The sequence below is a fragment of the Manis pentadactyla genome, chromosome 2, assembly GCF_030020395.1.
Source record: "Manis pentadactyla isolate mManPen7 chromosome 2, mManPen7.hap1, whole genome shotgun sequence".
Classification (NCBI taxonomy): Eukaryota; Metazoa; Chordata; class Mammalia; order Pholidota; family Manidae; genus Manis; species Manis pentadactyla.
Genome location: NC_080020.1, coordinates 65225246 through 65245614, shown reverse-complemented (window position 1 = coordinate 65245614; position 20369 = coordinate 65225246). Strand labels below are relative to the sequence as shown.

The 20369-nt window shown below is 36.8% G+C and overlaps 1 protein-coding gene across 16 annotated transcripts in view; it reads left to right on the top strand.

The window, feature by feature from the left end:
• CAST (calpastatin) overlaps positions 1-20369 on the top strand; it is a 128621-nt gene that overhangs the window by 6583 nt on the left and 101669 nt on the right. For all 16 annotated transcript variants that reach the window (XM_057493141.1, XM_057493197.1, XM_057493152.1 and 13 more), the window contains exon 2: positions 10780-10842. In XM_057493141.1, the coding sequence (XP_057349124.1) occupies positions 10780-10842 (63 nt within the window). The remainder of the gene's footprint in view (positions 1-10779; positions 10843-20369) is intronic.

Genomic DNA, 20369 nt, shown 5'->3' with positions numbered 1-20369 from the left:
TCTTTGAGGTATTTTAGTGGTGACAATCCTATCAATGTGATTCTAAGTTGTGTTCTTCAAACTGTCTCATTTTATTTTCATAAAAACTAGCCTAGAAAGTTTTGCAGCTACCTTAAAGGGAAAAAATGTCAGGTGTCTTTCAGTTAAGAAAAATGCAAAATAATACCATCTAATGAAAACTATTTGTGTAAATTGGATCTTCAGGTGGAAGGGTCATTTAACCCAGGAAGAAAAAGGGTCTCTGGTTAGAGTTTCCTATGGAATTCATTTTGACTGTGGATAACTCATGGGACAGAAATATGATTTGTAAAGGCCAAATATGTTAACAGTTGTTTATCGTTCACCTACTATGTGTCAGGTTCTATACAGGGTGCTGTGAACACAAAATTGTGCGGGTAGTCCATACCCGGTCTTCTCTTGTATTTCTCATAGATAAAAATTGCAAGTACTTCTTAATGACCACTGCAAGTGCAAGAGCATAACTGTTGAAATTCTCATAATATCTTCTTTGACTTAGAGAAAAATTTTAAAGCCTTATTGCAGGTAGATCCCAGAAGCTAAACATGACAGAGAGGCAACCTATGCTGCCTCTGAAAACTGGATGAAATAGCTTGTGCCCTTACAGTAAGTACTATCTTAGCATATCCACCAGAATGCTGAAGTGTTAGGAAAAAGCATGCATGGAGTTCAGATGAGAAACACTGTAATTTCAGAGTTACAGCTATGCAGCTAATCCTTAATATGTGTCTTCTCTTATATGAGAATCCTATAACTTTTTAGTTGATAACAAATGTTTTTAGAAGAGCAGAAAAATATCATGTATTGAAGTCAGGCCTTTTACTTACTTACATTTCTTTAATAAGTATTCTTCCTGTAACACTGAGCACATAGTGGCTACTCATTGTTTATTGTTTTTTGCTTTTTAAACAAACTCTATCTCTCATGCTAGCTTTCTCTATCAGTTTAGGGTTTTGAGTATTAAAATCAAGTAAAATGGCTAGGATATTGCACTTTGGTGATCTCTTAAGAGAGATACATACTCTTAGGAAGATCCTACATTTTTCAAAACTTTTTATCAAAGAAGAGAGAATAATATATTAAATTCCTTATATACCCTTCACCTTTGGTAATCAACAGCATTGTAACTTTGTGCCTATCTTGCTTTACTAGCCAGCTCCCAGCCCTACCATCACACACACACACACACACACACACACACACACCGTACCACACATTCCCTTCTGAAATATCTTAAAGCAAGGGAATTGCACAATTAAGTGTCATCCCTGTGACCAACTTGGTGTAGATTGTTTGGAAAATGCATTCTCTATTTCCTGTGTACTTTGTTTCCTTAGGTGTGATATGAAAACGTGAGACCAATATACACAACCATGACAAAGTACTAAACATAGATGAACCTGTTTCTTCTGCACTTAGGAAAGTAAAAAGCTAAGTTCTCTGCTCTAACGTTTACAGCCTTGGAAAATGAAACCTTTAAACCTTTGCTTACTTCTCGTATCCATTTTATGACTGTCTTATAAGTCACCACAATCAGATTGATGCCTGAGAAAAAGAAGGAAGTAGACTAACTTTTATTGTATTTCTAAAATGAGCTAGGCAATGGGTCAGGCTCCTCATTAAAATCAGCTCATTTCACAAATATGCCAGCTCCAGAGGTAGATGCCTCTAGCTCCATTTTACAAAGAGAAAAGAGAATGGTTAAATTATTTGCCCAAGGTCCGTAGCCTTTCACATCCATGCTCTTTCTGTCCTGTTAGATTTTGTCAGGGAATGGAATGTAGGGAGGTGGTTACCCAGGTAACAGAAGAGGCTGGAAAGCCAACTGGGGAGGGAGGGTGAGGTTAGAAATTATGGGAAGCTGTTGTCATTCGGAGGCTGTAAAGATGAAGGCAGGACCTAGGTCATGCTGAGGGAGCTGGAAGCACTGCTGGCTGGCCTGCAGGAGCCCCAGCTGTGCAAGAGGCAGAAAGGAGGGGGAACACTACCCACCCACCACCTCCAGTCTCCTGCCAATTAGCCAAACCCATCCTGGGGAAATCTGTCACCGCAAACATCCCTGCTATACTAACAGAACCAGGGCAGGGCAAGAGTCCAGCTGAGAGCAGATAGCCCAGATCTGCACCAGGAAGACTGTTTTAAAGATAAACCAGCTTAACATCTTGGTCCTGCTTCTTTGCTGAATACTCTTGTTTTAGCAAGCAGAATACATATATGAATAGAGTTTAAGGGATTTTGTAAGAAATAACAACTTACATGTTTCTTAATTTTTCAAGCTATTTTTTTTCCCAGCTTCTTTTTTGTCTCGTTTACTGACTTGAACAGAGCAAAAGTACTTCTTAGGGAACATTAAGAGGTTTATGGAAATGCAGACGTTCAATCAAGAATTATTTGTCGCACTCCTACTGTAGGCCATAAAAAAAAGAATATAATTTTCCATCTGTTTGGGAAAGCAAAATATACGTTTATGAAATAATCAGCACACAAGAGAGTATACAATAAAATGCTAATTTGTTTGCTTTCCTAAGAAAGTAGAGACTAATGTGCAGATATGAAGCTTTGCTATGCCATTAATAGGGCAAGGTTTAAAATTAGTCAGGAAATGCTGGTGTGAACATCGGGCACTGTACTCCTTCCCTGAGTAATTTGAGATTACCTGGGAGGCCCAGAGCTGCCCCGGCCTACCATGGATCTCTCCCCGTGGGTGACAACTCAGTAGGGTGATATGAGGAGCAGAAACCCACACTTCCTGTTATGGTGCCCACAGATCTCCCCTCAAAACCAGTGGCTTCCAGTCCTAACTGATCCACAGTAGGATCAGCTGGGGAACTAAAAAATATATATCCATGCTCCGGCTCCACCCTAGACCAACTAAATCAAAATCCCTGATTTCTGATGTATTTCCAAAAAGTGCCCCCAGGTGCTTGTGTCCCACTGGATGAGGGATGAGACCCACTGGTGAATGAAGACTTTCTGATCCTGAGGTGGCCCCCAAAATGAGCCTTTCTCACCACATGCTACAGTGGTGCCATCAGAGCCGAGCTGTGTGCACTCGGAGAGTCCACAGGGCACCAAGATAACCTTTTATGGCTTCAGGATTTTACTGTAGCTGTCACTATACAAATACTGAGCTCTGTGCATTTGTCTAAAAGTTGAAGAAGGAAAATTTTCAAGTTGTTTTCAAATAGGCTATACTATCTTTCTAAAAACTTTATTTGGATATAATTCATAAATCAAATACATTCATTAAAATATACAAATCACCATTTTTCAGTATATTCACAGGGTAGTGCAAGCATCACCTTGGCTACAATTCAGAATGTTTTTGTCACCCTGTAAAAGAAACTTATTTATTTACTTAATCAAAGGCATTGCAGAAGCATCCTAGCATTTGGTCCTCTTTCACAGCTGGGGTTGGGCTTGCAGTTCGGTTTTCTCTGTCTTCTTCTTTTATATCTGTAGAAGTTTGATTTTATCTATATTGATGGTATTAATATTCTGTGTGACATAAACCCTCGTCTGTGCATGTATCGTGTATCTGGGTAGCAACAGGGAGAGGCCCCAAAGCTCAGAACCCGGAGCCTGGTGTCTTGCTCACACGAGTCCTTAACTGGCGAGAGTGAGGCTCCAGGCCACCGTGCTCCCAGCTCTTGCTGATTTCCTGACAGATTTATGGGTTTGCTATGACAAAGGTTTTAAGCACATAAATACTATCTCCTAGAATGAGGACAAAGGACACTGTACTTGCCAAATAGATGGTGATGCCAAGGGGAAGATTATTTCTTTTTGATGGGGAGACAGGAAAGCTTTTTATCTGATTATCCCCTTCCTCTAACTCCTGTCCTACACACCACCTCTATCCTTCATGTTAGCTCCATGTCCTTTCCTGTCTCCTGTAGCCTTATCCTTCCAATGAAAGTTTTACTGCTTTAGAACTGGCTTCCTGCTCTCTCTGTCTTTGGCATCTAGATACTAGTACAGGATGGTACTAATATAAGTTGTATGTGTTTGATTCATTCTATAAAACAAACCGTTTTTTTTAAATTTTGGTATCATTAATATACAATTATATGAGCAACATTGTGGTTACTAGATTTCCCCCATTATTAAGTCCCCACCAGATACCCCATTACACTCACTGTCTATCAGCGTAGTAAAATGCTATAGAGTCACTACTTTTCTTCTCTGTGCTATACTGCTTTCCTGATGAGCCACCGACATTATGTGTGCTAATAATAGTGCCCCTTAATCCCCTTCTCCCTCCCTTCTCACCCATCCTCCCCAGTCCCTTTCGCTTTGGCAACTGTTAGTCCATTCTTGGGTTCTGTGATTCCGCTGCTGTTTTGTTCCTTCAGTTTTTCTTTGTTCTTATACTTAACAGATGAGTGAAATCATTTGGTACTTGTCTTTCTCTGTCTGCTTATTTCACTGAGCATAATACCCTCTAGCTCCATCCATGTTGTTGCAAATGGTAGGATTTGTTTTATTCTTATGGCTGAATAATATTCCATTGTGTATATGTACCACATCTTCTTTATCCATTCATCTACTGATGGACACTTAAGTTGCTTCCATTTCTTGGCTATTGTAAATAGTGCTGCGATAAACATAGGGGGCATATGTCTTTTTCAAACTGGGCTGCAGCATTCTTAGGGTAAATTCCTAGGAGTGAAATTCCTGGGTCAAATGTTATTTCTATTTTTGTTTTTTTGAGGAACCTCCATACTGCTTTCCACATGGTTGAACTAAATTACACTCCCACCAGCAGTGTAGGAGAGTTTCCCTTTCTCCACATCCTCACCAACTTTTGTTGTTGTTTGTCTTTTGGGTGGTGGCCATCCTAACTGATGTGAGGTGATATCTCATTGTGGTTTTAATTTGCATTTCCCTGATGATTAGCGATGTGGAGCATCTTTTCATGTGCCTGTTGGCCATCTGAATTTCTTCTTTGGAGAACTGTCTGTTCAGATTCTCTGCCCATTTTTTAATTGGATTATTTGCTTTTTGTTTGTTGAGGTGTGTGAGCTCTTTGTATATTTTGGGTGTCAACCCCTTATCAGATATGCCATTTATGAATATATTCTCCCATACTGTAGGATATCTTTTTGTTCTACTGATGGTGTATGTCCTTTGATGTACAGAAGCTTTTTAGTTTGATATAGTTCCACATGTTCATTTTTGCTTTTGTTTCCCTTGCCCATGGAGATGTGTTCATGAAGAAGTTGCTCATGTTTATATTCAAGAGAGTTTTGCCTATGTTTTCTTCTAAGAGTTTTATGGTTTCATACTTATATTCAGGTCTTTGATCCATTTTGAGTTCACTTTTGTGTATGGAGTTAGACAGTAATGCAGTTTCATTCTCTTACATGCAGTTGTCTAGTTTTGCCAACACCAGCTGCAGAAGAAGCTGTCATTTCCTCATTGTATATCCATGGCTCCTTTATCTTATATTAATTGACCATATATGCTTGGGTTAATATCTGGACTCTCTATTCTGTTCCACTGGTGTACGGGTCTGTTCTTGTGCCAGTACCAAATTGTCTTGATTACTGTGGCTTTGTAGTAGAGCTTAAAGTTGAGAAGCGAGATCCCCCCTGCTTTATGCTTTATTCTTCCTTCTCAGGATTGCATTGGCTATTTGGGGTCTTTTGTGGTTTCATATGAATTTCAGAACTATTTGTTCCAGTTTGTTGAAGAATGCTGTCAGTATTTTGATAGGGATTGCATTAAATCTGTACATTGCTTTAGGCAGGATGACCATTTTGGCAATATTAATTCTTCCTACCCAAGAGCATGGGATGAATTTCCATTTATTACTGTCCTCTTTAATTTCTCTTAAGAGTGTCTTGTAGTTTTCAGGGTATAGGTCTTTCACTTCCTTGGTTAGGTTTATTCCTAGGTATTTTATTCTTTTTGGTGCAATTGTGAATGGAATTGTTTTCCTCATTTCTCTTTCTGCTAGTTCATCATTAGTGTATAGGAATGCAACAGATTTCTGTGTATTAATTTTATGTCATGCAACTTTGGTGAATTCAGATATTAGATCTAGTCATTTTGGAGTGGATTTTTTAGGATTTTTATGTACAGTAGTATGCCATCTGCAAATAGTGACAGTTTGACTTTTTCCTTACCAATCTGGATGCTCTTTATTTCTTTGTTTTGTCTGATTGCCATGGCTAGGACCTCCAGTACTATGTTGAATAAAAGTGGGGAGAGTGGGCATCTTTGTCTTATTCATGATATTAGAGGAAAAGCTTTCAGCTTCTCGCTGTTAAGTACAATGTTGGCTGTGGATTTGTCATATATGGTCTTTATTATGTTAAGGTACTTGCCCTCTATACCCATTTTGTTGAGAGTTTTTATCATGAATGGATGTTGAATTTTGTCAAATGCTTTTTCAGCATCTATGAGGATGATCATGTGGTTTTTGTCCTCCTTTTTGTTGATGTGGTGGATGATGTTGATGGATTTTCAAATGTTGTACCATCCTTGCATCCCTGGGATGAATCCCACTTGGTCATGGTGTATGATCCTCTTGATGTATTTTGAATTCAGTTTGCTAATACTGTGTTGAGTATTTTTGCATCTATGTTCATCAGGGATATTGGTTTGTAGTTTTCTTTTTTTGTGGTGTGTTTGCCTGGTTTTGGTATTAGAGTGATGCTGGCTTCATAGAATGAGTTTGAAATTATTCCCTCCTCTTCTATTTTTTGGAAAACTTTAAGGAGAATGGGTGTTATATCTTCTCTAAATGTCTGGTAAAATTCAATGGTAAATCCATCTGGTCCAGGGATTTTGTTCTTAGGTAGTTTTTTTATTACAGATTTAATTTCATTGCTGGTAATGGTCTGTTTAAATTTTCTGTTTCTTCCTGGGTTAGCCTTGGAAGGTTGTATTTTTCTAGAATGTTGTCAATTTCTTCTAGTATATCCAGTTTGTTAGCATATAGTTTTTCATACTATTCTCTCATAATTCTTTGTATTTCTGTGGTGTCCATAGTGATTTTTCCATTCCCATTTCTGATTCTGTTTATGTGTGTAGATTATCTTTTTCTCTTAATAAGTCTGGCTAGGGGTTCTTATCTTTTTGTTTATTTTCTCAAAGATCCAGATCTTTGTTTCATTAATTTTTTCTATTGTTTTATTCTTCTGAATTTTATTTATTTCTTCTCTGATCTTTATTATGTCCCTCCTTTTGCTGACTTTTGGCCTCATTTGTTCTTCTTTTTCCAGTTTCAATAACTGTAAATTTAGACTATTCATTTGGGATTGTTCTTCCTTCTTTAAATAGGCCTGGATTGCTATTTCCTCTTAGAACTGCCTTCGCTGTGTCCCACAGAAGTTGTGGCATTGTGCTATTGTTTTAATTTGTCTCCATATATTGCTTGATCTGTGTAAAACAAACCGGTTTCAGAATAGAATGGTTTTGTTTGGGTTTGATGTTTTCATTTAAGAGCATTGCTGTTTATCACAAGATCTCAGCTGTCTTTTCCCAAGATCCTCAGTAGCCCAGTTTCTGGCCCATAGACTATAATCCTGGTCTGTGGTGTGACTGAGAAGTATCTCATCTTTCAGCGCTTCTATTTCTTTATCCATAAAATGAGGTGACTGTACCCTAAGGTTGCTGTGGAGAGTAAAAGTAAAAGAGACCACATAGGGGAAATGCTAGCCCTGGGCTTAGCACCCAGTAGTGATTTGAACATGCTAGTTCCTTTCAGTAAGGCAAGGTTCATCTGTTGGTGGGTTAGCTCTGTTCTGTCACCACTTCACCAACTGCACACAGCAGTAGTAGGCAGAGTCTTCTCTCTTCACTCTTAGAAAGACTGCTACAGGTTCCTAAGCTGCCTCCAGTTTGATGTATTGCATTCCCAATATTTCATTCCATTTGCTCAGTTATGTGAAAGGTGCTCAATTTTTCCATGTATTAAAATATGTACTTTGAATCTCAGTGAAAAGATATGAATGATTTTACATTATGAATAAACTGCTGAATATTGAATAAGCCCCAAGAATGGTCATGGAAATGGTTGATTTATAAAGTTGCAACTTGCTGGAAATTGAATGGCATTAGGCAAAACTTGTTAATCCTCTTATAGGTAGGATGATATTGAGGTTACATGGGAAAGAGTCCTCATTTTGAGGAGATGCTTGGTGAAATGTTTAGAGGTAAAGTTTCAGAATATCTGCAATTTACTTTCAAATGCAGATACATGTACAAATATAGATAGCTAGGTCTGTCTGTCTGTAGTAGATGCAAATATGGCAAAACATAGCAATAACACTAAAAGTAGTTTGAATGTAAGTGGTAGGAATACTAGCATTTGTTGTATTATTTCAATTTTTATGTGTGTTAGAAAAATTTTATAATAAAAAGCTGGGTTTAAAAATATAACAAAGAAACTGGAAAAATATAATCCATAAAGTTCATAGAAAATGTTGCCATTTGATCATGTGATTTTTATTTATGTCATTATAATTTTGTATATTGTAAAAAAGCTTTCTATTAAGAGTATAGATGTTTCTTTTGAAATCATAAAATACCAGTTCTAGTAATACATAATTTTTATAAGCTGTCATTATAATTGAACATTTTAAAATTCATTCATTATATGAATTTCCCTTCCAAACTATTATATAGAACTGGCATAATTTTGATGCATTTTGAGCATTTAAATGAAAGCAAATAACTAATGGTGTTGGTTAATCTGAAGAACTGCAATTTTGAAAAACTGCCAGGAAACAAATTTAAAATATATATATATTTATGTATCTATACTTTAGGGAAAAAAGTCTCTGCACATTTACTCTAAGGTAATAAATTATAATATATATTTGTCACTTGAGCAGGAAGCAGACTGGGAACTTTTGGAGAACATGGGACCTTGTACCAGACAAGAGCCAGTTGCTTCCTTATGATTTCTCATTTGTAAAATGGAATAATAATATCTCCTGACAAGTAAATGCACTCAAAACAGTAAAACAGTGGATATTGTTGTTACTATTACCTGTATCTAATCTGAAAGAGATATGGAATTGGAGATAATAAATGAATGTGATACGGTTCTAAATTTACCACTTCTGGAAGGAGATAGAATGAGTAAACCTCTGTCATTATAGATCTGTCCCTCTCAGACTCAACCTCCAAGTGGCACATGATTCTTACCACTCACCTGACCTTTAGAATCTTCTAAAATTTTTCACTTTTTAGTGCTGATACATGTGGGCTTTTAAGTGGTTCCTCTTTTTGTTTTAAGACCATTAATTACTCAATACTGATTGCCCTCAATCATGGACAAACCAACCCTTAAACAGGACATCTAGGTGAAACTAAAATAAGCCCTGTAGAGGGCTTCATTCGCTAAATCCTTGCAGCCTGGCTGCTTTCCTATGTATTTCACTCACTGACCCTTGAGAACGTTTCATTTGGAAAAGAATTTTTCATTCATTAAAGTGATTTCTTCCTAGTTATTCATACAAAGAACTATTAAGGAAGGATTTCATCCATGTGTCTGGTATTCCTTGACCTTTTTTTAATCTAAAATATCTGTTGATATGATGAAAGGGAATATTATTCTCTTTAGCATATGGTGACAAACAATAGATTTTAAGGAAGAAAACCTGTTTTGCAAACTTCCTACTTACTAGGCATGTGTCCTTATGAAAAGCACACCAAATCACTCTTACTCTTAATTTTTTTATCCATAAAATCACATGAGCCTCCTTTTTTACATCAAATAAGATTGTATCTGAAAGTGCCTTGTAAATAATAAAGAATGGTATAAATTATTATTATTATTATTATTATTACTATTATTGCCACTTTTCTTAAGTTGAATAATTTCATTGACCTACATATTCAGGTGGGGATTGTGATTCTGCACTAGGGAATGTAATGGGATTTTATATTTTAGTTTAATGGAAGGTGATCAGGATTGAACCCAATGGTGACTTTTATTTTCTTATATTTAGGCTCCTTTTCCTCACATTTTTTGCAGTCTTTGTACCCCCTTTTCAGGAACATATAATTTTTTTCATTTCTCAGAAACAATTCAGTAAACTTTATGGTTTATTTTATCTTATCATCAGAACAAATGAGTCTGTATGCTGCTTGCAGATTTTATGTACCACATGAAAATACTTGCTTCCATCCCAGTATCCTAGTGAGAAAGAAAATTCTATTTCTGGATCTAATGAAATCCTGCAGCCATAATAAGTGTAAGTTGCAGGCATGGACTTTACACTTCAGAGTTGATCTTTCTGCGTTGGTGAGCATGCAGGTGGAAGAACTGTAAGAACCATCAGAAGTCATGGTTGACTTGGAAGCTGTGATCCTCCCTCAAGTCCGTGTTGAACTGAGGCTTCAGTATGCCTCTAGGCTCAGCATGGTCCTTAGACAGCTCATGTCCACAGTGCACCAGCTCTCTCCCACACTGGCAATTTGGGCTTTAATGAAATTAAAATTCCATGAGGCATTTTGTAGGAGACAAAATGCCGCCCTGGAATCACCATCATATCTGTGTCTGTTAATTAGAGACTGACTCTCTGCATCCCAAATGAATGTCTGTAGCTCCCCTTGATTTTTGAGAACCACCTATGTTGGTACAGAATTATCAACATTCTCAGGAGGAGGATTAAAGGGGTCCTTGTTTTTACAGTCTATATGTTTATCCCTGTGGGATTAAAGTCATTATTATCTTGCATTCTTTATCGCCTCCCCCTATTAAACATTATCTTTTTTTTTCTTTTTAAAATATTTTTATAGCATGCCAATGAAAAAACCAGTGGATCGCCTTCCAAGTCAGGAGAAAAGAAAGGATCCGATGAGGTAATTGCCACAATTCTGGGTTTTCATTTTCTCTTAATTTCAACTGTGAGTTCTGTCTTGAAACAAAGAATGAGGTGGCAAGGCGCTCCTACTGGACTGGCAAATTTAGTCTTGACTAAGATTTGATTTACGAATGTAAGTGGAAATCATTAAATATAAATAAGAAACAAAGTGTTCCTGAGAAAGAACCTTTAGAAGAAGTTTCGTTATAGAAATAGAACTCAGTTATTGAGGGTCCTTGCCCTGAAGGCACTGGTGAATCTTAAATGTGGTGACCATGGCAGATTTAGAAGGGGAAACCACATGCTAGAGTGGAAAAGGGGCTCCGTTCTTCGGGAGAGCGCACTGTGACGGGAGCTCAGCAATCACCTAGATTAACCCGTCCTTTCGGTTCATAAACAAAAGGAAGAGTGAAAGAACTGTTGTTATTGGGATTGATTCTGTGGAAGTCCTAGTAAAACCAAATCTCACTGTGAGCTGGGTTTTCCGGCGGTTTCTCCTTCCCCCGGATGATGCAGAGACTGTGTGCGCAGTCAGCCCTGGCCGCCTCTGCCTGGGGAGGGTCATGGGACCGTGCTGGCCTGCAAAGGGTACTGGACTTGCCTCCCTTTCCCTTTTGCTGCTTTTCACATTTTAAATTTCAATAGATATGTTCATCTTCAGTCAATAGAAATTATCATTGTCATTCACGACATGTAAAACAGCCAGATCCTGAAAGCTACTTGGAAATTTAGAAAGCATAAAGTGATCATTTTATTTTTCTCTCTGGTGTCAACATGTTCGCAGAAATTTTGCTCCTCTTCCTGCTTATTTTCTGTAGTTTTGAAATATTTAATATATTCCATTCTAGTCAATAAGGGAGGAGGCCATTGTGGCTAGAACCTGTTACAGATTCTGCATGAAGGTTTACTCTTCAGCTTTCTACTATTCTTTCCATTACCAATACATGAAAATATGATTTAGATTGTCCCTTACTGAGAAAATTTATAGTGAAATTTAGGTACCCATGAAAGGCAAATATTTATTTGAAAGTAAACTTTTATTAAGATTTTATCCTGTTAGTTTATTAAATTATTAAAAAATTAATTTCCATATGAAAACCCACATTTTTTGCCTTTTACTAGCATGAAAACCTATACAGTGTCATTCAGTTCCCTTATCAACTGTAGTGTTTAAATATAATCCCAGATAAGTTACCTATTAGTAATTTCCTGTGTGAAAACTCTAGTATTTCTGTATGCTCCAGACCAGGAAATAATGTTTTTAGATGTTATTCTCTATTAATATTAATCAAAATTGCATATTTTCACAAAAAAGAAAATGTTTTCCAATATGGTTAAGTAGATAGTAGTAGACTAGTACTTAAAAGATCATTCTTGCTGATTATGTTACTACATGGAGTCTTAAATATTGCATCTTCAGTGTATAGGCATCATTGGGTTAGGCAATGGCTAGCCCAGTGCTAGATCTGCTGATAATGTCTGGACTATAAAGGATCTATTTTCAAGTATATAAAGGGTTTGGGAAAACTGATAAGGAGCCCTGTTTACAAACACAGCCAGGGGAGAATCTGAGATTTCTGTGTCAATACAGCCAGACTCTATTTTCAGTTTGAAACTGAAAGGCTTAAATTAACCTCCATCTTGAGAGGAGGAAGAGGAATATTTTTTTCTCTTTATCAGCAATTCAAGCAGTTCCAACACTGTTTCATAACACTTCTGAGAAATAAAGATTTACAACTCCTATATTTGTGCCAGAGCCTGGAGACATTGTTCTGTTTTGCTCTGTTCGACAGAAGCAAAGCAGGGATAGAGACTTTCCCAGCTCCCATGGCATAAAACACTGTAGAGATTCGTATAGTCTTAGATTGAAGTTGTTCATTATCTCACCAAATTCTGCCTGTATCTGTTTGATAGGGTGGATAGGCCTGTGGGTGGGAGGACTTGATAGATAAGTTATATTTCCAATATGATCTGTCTCCAAGGAGTCTCTAATTCTTTATGTTATGTGCAAATAGTCATTGATGAGATATTGAGACCCTGGCAACTATTCAAGGAAACTCTCCTGTTTTAGGCATTAATTTAGCCTTTGTGCTCACAATTATCAAACCATGTGTGATCTGGATTTGTTATCTGTCCTGTTGCTTACCATCCTTTTTTCTTCTCAAGATTACCAGAGAAAGACTTCCCCAAACTGATTTTTTATTACAAATATTTTCTCATCTAATTACTCTGTTGAACAGGAAAAGTGAGATTAAGCTTAGTTTGGGTTTTGGTAATCCACTTTCAAACTGGCATGTAACTCCAAAGGTTTAGTACATTGTCCCCAAGCATGTACAAACATGCTGGTTAGCCTACCAAGGACAAACACAGGCCTTTGAAATAAAGTCAGTGTGAAATTTGCTTCCTATGCTCAGGGATATTTCTTGGCCTTTTTTTCCTTTTCCCTTTACTGCTCTTCTGCTTTTCATTTGGAGGTGGGTGAAAAAGGTACAGACGAAGACTTTGGGGAGATATAACCAGGAGGAAAAACAGTTACTAGGTTAAGAAACACTATCATATTGTTGTATGTAGAAACATCCGGGATGAATGCAGCTGCATGAATTTCAGAGTTCTTTCTCCCCTGCTATCATAAATAGTTCTTATGTGTTTGAAATATGACCCCTACACAGCTGCTAAGTGATCCTAACATGTCTGCAGCAATTTTAATTGAATCTTGCAACTAAAATATCATTTGCATTTGAAATACCGAGGATGGACTGTGAGAATGTATTAGTTTATACAAAGTGTTAGGAATTTGCTAAGTCCTTCTCAAAGACGGGGGAAAGATAAAACTGAGAGTTGCCTAGACTAACAGCCAAAAATAAAATGAGTAGAGAGTAGGAAGTGAAAAATGAAAACATTTAGCATCAGAACCTGTAAGTACAGTGGAGAAAGCAACCTTTCCAAACCTTTAATCAAATCTATTTAAAGTATTTGACTGACACAATGGGCCACCCTAGGGGAGTGAAGTCCTAAGGAATGGAATTTAAAATATAAGATGGGCATGATCTCATAGAGCCAATTTTAAGAACTCAAATTTAAAAATAAATATTTCTTATGGGTAGAGAAATGAAGATAAAGTAGAAGAGAATAGAAATTGTGTCTTAAGGGAAAGAATATTTAATATATTTTCTTAACTATGATAGCATAGTGGTATTCTTTTCAGTATTTACCATTCCTCCTTCTAAAATACATGAATTAATTGCATAAATATTGAATGATTCCAACTTTTTTAACTTTTTCCTCTTAATGAAATTATCTTTTTTTAATCACAAAAGTAATATGTACTTGTGAAGAACAGTTAGTACTCAGTCTTACTGCTTAGTATAGCTACTGCTATAAAATTTTGTGTGTATTCTCAAATTACAGGATAATACTGTATGTTCATACTTACTGTATATACTGATTTTAGTAATTTTTAGTGATCATACAGCTAAAACATAATCCTTGAAGGAAATTTAGAAAGTACTGAAGACTTTAAAGAAAAAAAATACCATCTTTTAGAATTCTGTCGCCTAGAACGATAGCCGTGGCTTCCATCATCATGTATCTCCTGACATCTTTTTTCTATCTGTATGTACTATGTTTAAGCTCAGATAACAAAGGAACATCATTAACAGGGCCCAGTCTGAAGAGGATAAATGTGCTTTGCGACAGATAAATCTTTTTCAGTTAAAAAAAGAGTCATCATTGTGTGTGGCTTTCATATATGTAGAAGATCATTATTTGAGTACCCTGGAATTTAATATGGCATTTAATCTGGTCATTATTTTGTGTTTTTGAGAGAGAAAATACTTCTTCAAGAAGTCTTCTGAGACACTGTTACCGCAGGCAAGTGATTTAGCCGTTGTTAGCAAAGTCTGGAAGGGTTACTGCAGCACACATTGTCTTAAAAGATTAAGAATCATGACAAGAGAGTCTATATTAATGTGAGGCATTGACTGTGCCACACACCCTTCTGTCCCAGTACAATTTTTCAGGGTGGGAGCACAGACAGGGATGAGTCTGTGTGGATTTAAGCATGTTCTCCTACTGGCTTCACACAGTAAGTAAGTACAGAATTGTACAACATTCTTGGGTTTTGTTCCCTCAAATTTCTGTACCTGTTGCTCTATGATTTTCTGCCTTTTTGTGCTGTAGGTAAGACGTCTATGAAGCCTAATTTTAACTAGTTTTAGAAAGCTTGTTTTTCCTGCCTTGGTGCATATACAATTTTGTTGTTGTTCTATAATTTAAAACAGTTGCCAGGATGTGCCTATATATGTGTTTCTCTTTATTAATTTTTTCCTGGAATGTCTTACTCAATTATTGCTCCTATTTTAGCTTTCCTTGTTTCTTTTTAAACATACATATAATTCTGGGATTAGACATTCATTAACCATCTGCCTCACAGTTTTCTCTTTGATCTTTACCTTTGCATTCTGAGTTTTTTTTTTCTATCTTCTAAGTTCTGCCCTTTGAAACCTGTAATACAGGTTTAAATTTTGTCCTTTTTTGTTGTGTAGTTTATTTAGATCCTTCTCTAATCTCCGTTACCTTTCTGTTTGTCTCTCTGTTCCTTCCCTCTCAGCCTGTCCTCCATCTGGGGCTCCCTGTTCAGGTTTCATGGAGGTCATGCCATCTTGTTTCCTGTTGAGGACACAAGTATTTTTCTAAGTTTTCTTCTTGTAGTGTATCATTTTATGAGATCTACTATCTCAGTTTTCAGGAAAATTATGTTCTCTTCCTTTCTCTACAGTGCTTTTTATGGGACCAGTTTCTTTATTTCTGTTCACTCGTATTTAAGTAGAGGTCTGTCTACCCCTGGAGCTTGTCAGTGGTCTTGAGCATGTCGTCCTGAGCCCTGCTCTGACCGCATTTATGCCGGTTAATCTCTTCAGATCTATAGCTGTTTGGCCAGTAGATGTGCACACTCCTGGTAAAATCCCCACTGTCTAACGGGCTTTCCTTCAGTACAGAACATCATCTGTATGAAATGAAGTGCATGGAAAAATGTCATTCCTTAGCATGTACTGCCAGTGAGGCTCTTTTTACCTGTGCCCCCAAGAACACCCTGTTACCTAGGACAACTTGGTTGTGGTGTACTGTTACCATTCCCTGCCTGCAACCCCTTCCTTCCACATCCTGCCCCACTCCGCTGAATCTATTTTGACTTCTGCTTAGTTGGTGCAGGATTTGTAATCTTGGTGTGGTTTAGGAAGAGAGACACTGGCTCAGAAAGAGAGTCAGTGATAGAGAATAAAGGCAGGTTGCCTCATGAACAGAACTGCTACCCGAGAGCTATGACCACCAGGTTTTCTAAATACTTGCATTTTTGGATGAGGAGCCTGAGCATTCCTGGGAAAGCAAAGGTCTTCCAGAGATGGAACTTGTTCTCTTTCAGACGTCCTGACACAAGCCATTTGCCAATTGTGTTTTTCAAAAAGCAGTTCCTTTGGCTTAGATTGGAGTGGAGTTTCTGCCTAGATTTTGGCAGTTGGTTGTCTCTTGATGTTCAGCAAAGTTTTCTCCTCTAAACCAAGAAGGTAAGAGAGTGGAAACTGCTTGAGAGATTGTTTTATACTAGGAATACTTGGGATCGTCTCATAATGAAAAAGTTCAGTTTCTTGAATCAAGTCTTCTCTTTTCTAGCTTTCTTTGGGTTTTGCCTCTGAAATAGGTTTTGTTTTAGACTCTGTTCTGTTCATGAGTTGTGTGTGACTCATGAGTTTCAACAGGGGAGTTGAGGCTTATGAGTTTGGAGATGATTAACCATCACAGGCATTCCATGCCTCCTCTTCTCTGGGATATCTCTGTGTTTCTGGTACATTTGCCTTCTTCTGTCTGCATATCATCATGAAATAATTTAGGTTACTGCTTGCCTTTCTTTAAGTAAAACTTGTTTACACAGGCATTAGAATCATTTTTTTATATGGGGCCTATCAGATAGGTCTTCATGAGTAGTCCTTAAATTTAAGTTCAGAATCTACAGTTAAAACACAAGTGGTTATGTGAACATTCAGACCCCCTATTTCTCCTAAGACACATATTCAGGTTGAATTCTGAGAAAAATTCAGGAAGTTTATAAAATTCAGGATAAAAATTCTGTGCCATTCTGAAACATTAGTGTGAACATCTTTCTCGTGTGCTGTGGAAGTTTAGGAGAGCCACACACACAACCCAGTAAGCCTACCACTGGTTCATGATGTCTGTGGAGGGAGTGTGTTGTATTGCTGTGTGCACACTCCAGATTTGAACCACAGCTCTGCCGCTTACTAGATTTGTGTATTTGCCTAGCTAAGGTCACTTTCCTCATCTGTAAAATGGAGATAACAATAGGCTCTACATGAGTTAATGTGAAGCTCAGTGAGACCATCCACATGAAGTGTCTAGAACAGTGCCTGGTATGTACAAAGTGCTCTATAAATGTTAGCTGCTATTATTGTTCTTATTGTTATTACTATTATTGGGGTAACAAAGAGAGCTCACATGGCAATAAAAGCGAGCCCCTTATTAATTTCTAGCCATGGGATGGAACAGGACTCAAATTCTTTTGTTGATTATATGTTGCAGACCTTCCCATCAAAAAAAGGTTTTTCCCCCCCAAAAAAACTATAAAATGGTAGTTCATTAAACTTAGTAGTCCTTTTGTTTTAAAACAAACTATGTGTAATACCCAGAAACATATGGCAAGAGCTGTAAAGACCTTCTGTATCATCATTCAATTAATTACTTAATTAGACTTCAAGAATGCACCTTTACAAAGAACATGAAATAATCTGCTTTTCTATTAAGAATATGTGATAAACAAAATGTTATATCATTGGTTAGGGAATAACTAATAAAAAACAATGAGCACTTTGCCTTTATTAAAAAAATCAATATATCAATGTTACAAAATATGGCAATTATATTCCCTTCATCATTGTACTTTGGATTTGTGAGCCTAATTACCTAAGATTGTAGGTCCCAGCAGAAAAGACTATCTGGAAATGCCATTGTACCTTATGGCATATGAAATTGGAATCAAATGTTAACAATATATTACAGGAATTGAATAAGTTAAATTTCCTCACCAGTCAAGGAAACTGAGATGGACACATCAATTAAATATCATTTTAGAAATAGTCCTGTTTCAAAGTTTATATTTTTTCATTCTTCTCTTTAGAGTTTGTAGATTCTCAGAGATAGTAGAATGACTGATTCAAAAGGGTCAATAACATAATCATGCTCATAGCAATATGCTATATCATCTCAGGGCTGAATATGTATGATTCGTGTCATAAAGTCAACATATTATATTTTATAGCAATATGCATAATATCTTGTTATAGCCTTAGAAAAAGGTTCATTTGTGCATGCAAAACCTCATGGAAATAATCTTTTCTTATAAAAGGTTTTTTATGTTTCAATCAGCATTATTACAGATTGCCTAGTAAATCTGTAGAACACATTTAATATCATTAAAATGTAGAACACATTTAATACCATTAAAAAATTATTTAAAATTCTCCATCCTCCTTTTCCAGATTATTATAAATAAGGTAACATAGTGATTCTCAAGTTTTAACATACCTAAGAATCACCTGGAGATAGAATGAAAAATTCAGATTCCTGAGCCTCATCCAGATCAAAGGTGGATCAAGGAATCAGTATTTTTTTTTTAACCAATTACCCCAGATGTCTTGTATGTCAGGTGGTCTCCTGAGCACATTTTGAGTAACACTGAGATAATCCTTACAGAGTGCACAGTACAGTGCCTGGTATGCAGTGTTTCTTTTCTTCTTATTTCTTGTCTTCTCCTCCTCTCCTTCTTCCCCCTCCTCCTCCTCCTCCTAGAAACAGCGTGGCTCTGGAGCATGTAAATTGGACCAGGTGGGAGGCTTGGTTGGAGGGAAGAGGTGCTAGGCCCACTTCTTCTTGCTTCTTGTAGGACCGTGTCTTACTAGGTCCTCTTCCCTCTTTCCTTTTACTCTTTTCCTTTTACTCCTTAATGACTCCTCTTTAGACTATGAATTTAGACTATGTTCAATCTTCCTCATCATAAACTGTTTTAAAATATTTCCTTTGAAACTAGCCAATCTCCCATTCCATCTTCCTTTGTAACCTTCACTGTCAAATATTCCTGGTTGAAATTTTCGAAGAAAAGAGTATAGGGAGACAGAAAGGAGAGACCAAAAGCCAATGCTGATAAGTGCCTACGTGTAGGAGGTAGGAAGCAGAAATCAGTGAATACGTCAAGTAAGAAGCAGTAGAAAGGGTAGGGGACCTGGATGTCATCAGTGGGAAGGCTGGAAAAAGGGTTTAGGCTAATGTTTCCAGAATTGTGGGGGCTGAAGCACCCTTGACTGGAGATTGGGTTGTAGGTCTCCTTTGAAACTATTTCTATTATGATTTGAGGATGCAGTGTAAGTGGAGATGCTGCATAGATGACTCTTCTCTTTCAGGGTACATGGATTTAAGTAATGAACATCAGATAAAGAAAAAAAATGAAGTTGGAATCAGTGTTTATTTGTACAAAAGAGAGATAAGTGTGACCAAGATGCATCACATGTTACAGATTTCTTGGCTTCCCAGTTGTTTATAGGCAAATGGATTCATATACTAATCAATCACTATCAGATAAGAAATATTATTTGGAAAGAACTTACAAGTGAATTCTAAACATATGCTTATCTTAATCATCAGGCCTCTAGACTTCCTGGTTGGTTATTCACATTAAGGTTGGTGTCCCTGGGCTCTTTCTTTTGTAAATCAAGCCCTCTGATTCTTAAGTGGTCTGATTTGAGCTCAAGGAGCAGAATATTGGGACTTTAATACATTCCAGTAATACACCAGTCTGAAGTCTGAAATCTGCAAGTACAGTTTTGAAGAAAAACATTTCTCTTACAGGAAATTGAGGGCTAAAATGACCTCATAGTCACATTCCAATTTTGATTTCACTTAGTATCTGGGATAAAACCTGTTTCTTTGAATGTACTTTTGTTACTATTTGTTTTTCTGCTTACTTTCTTAAAACAGTAGCCTCAGTAAAATCTGCAACCATTCATCTATGGTACAGAATAATGAAAGCTGAATGACTAATGAATTTTTTAAATGATGCATTGAAAAACAGCAAGGGTTTTTATTCCCAGCTACGAAGATAGTAGGTGATGAAGTACTTATTACATATGATCTGGTGAGATCTGCCCAAAGGCTAAACATACAGTTCAGAGGATGCCCAGTGATTAAAAGAAGGAAATTCCTTGCTGGAGCACAGTGTTCAAAAAATGATGGAAAAAAAATATTTCTAGACTCAGTAGTGATAATACATTGTTGGCTTTGTCTTCCATGAATTAGCATATGTTAGATGGGTGCATGTGTATTTTAAGAAAGAGGCTTGATTTTGACTTCTTATATAAATTTTCTTCAAATACATAGAAATTATGAAATAAGAAATATTAGAAATATGATTAAACTTTTCCTTTATTAAAAACATAAAGGATATTTAGAGATGTGAAGTGACTG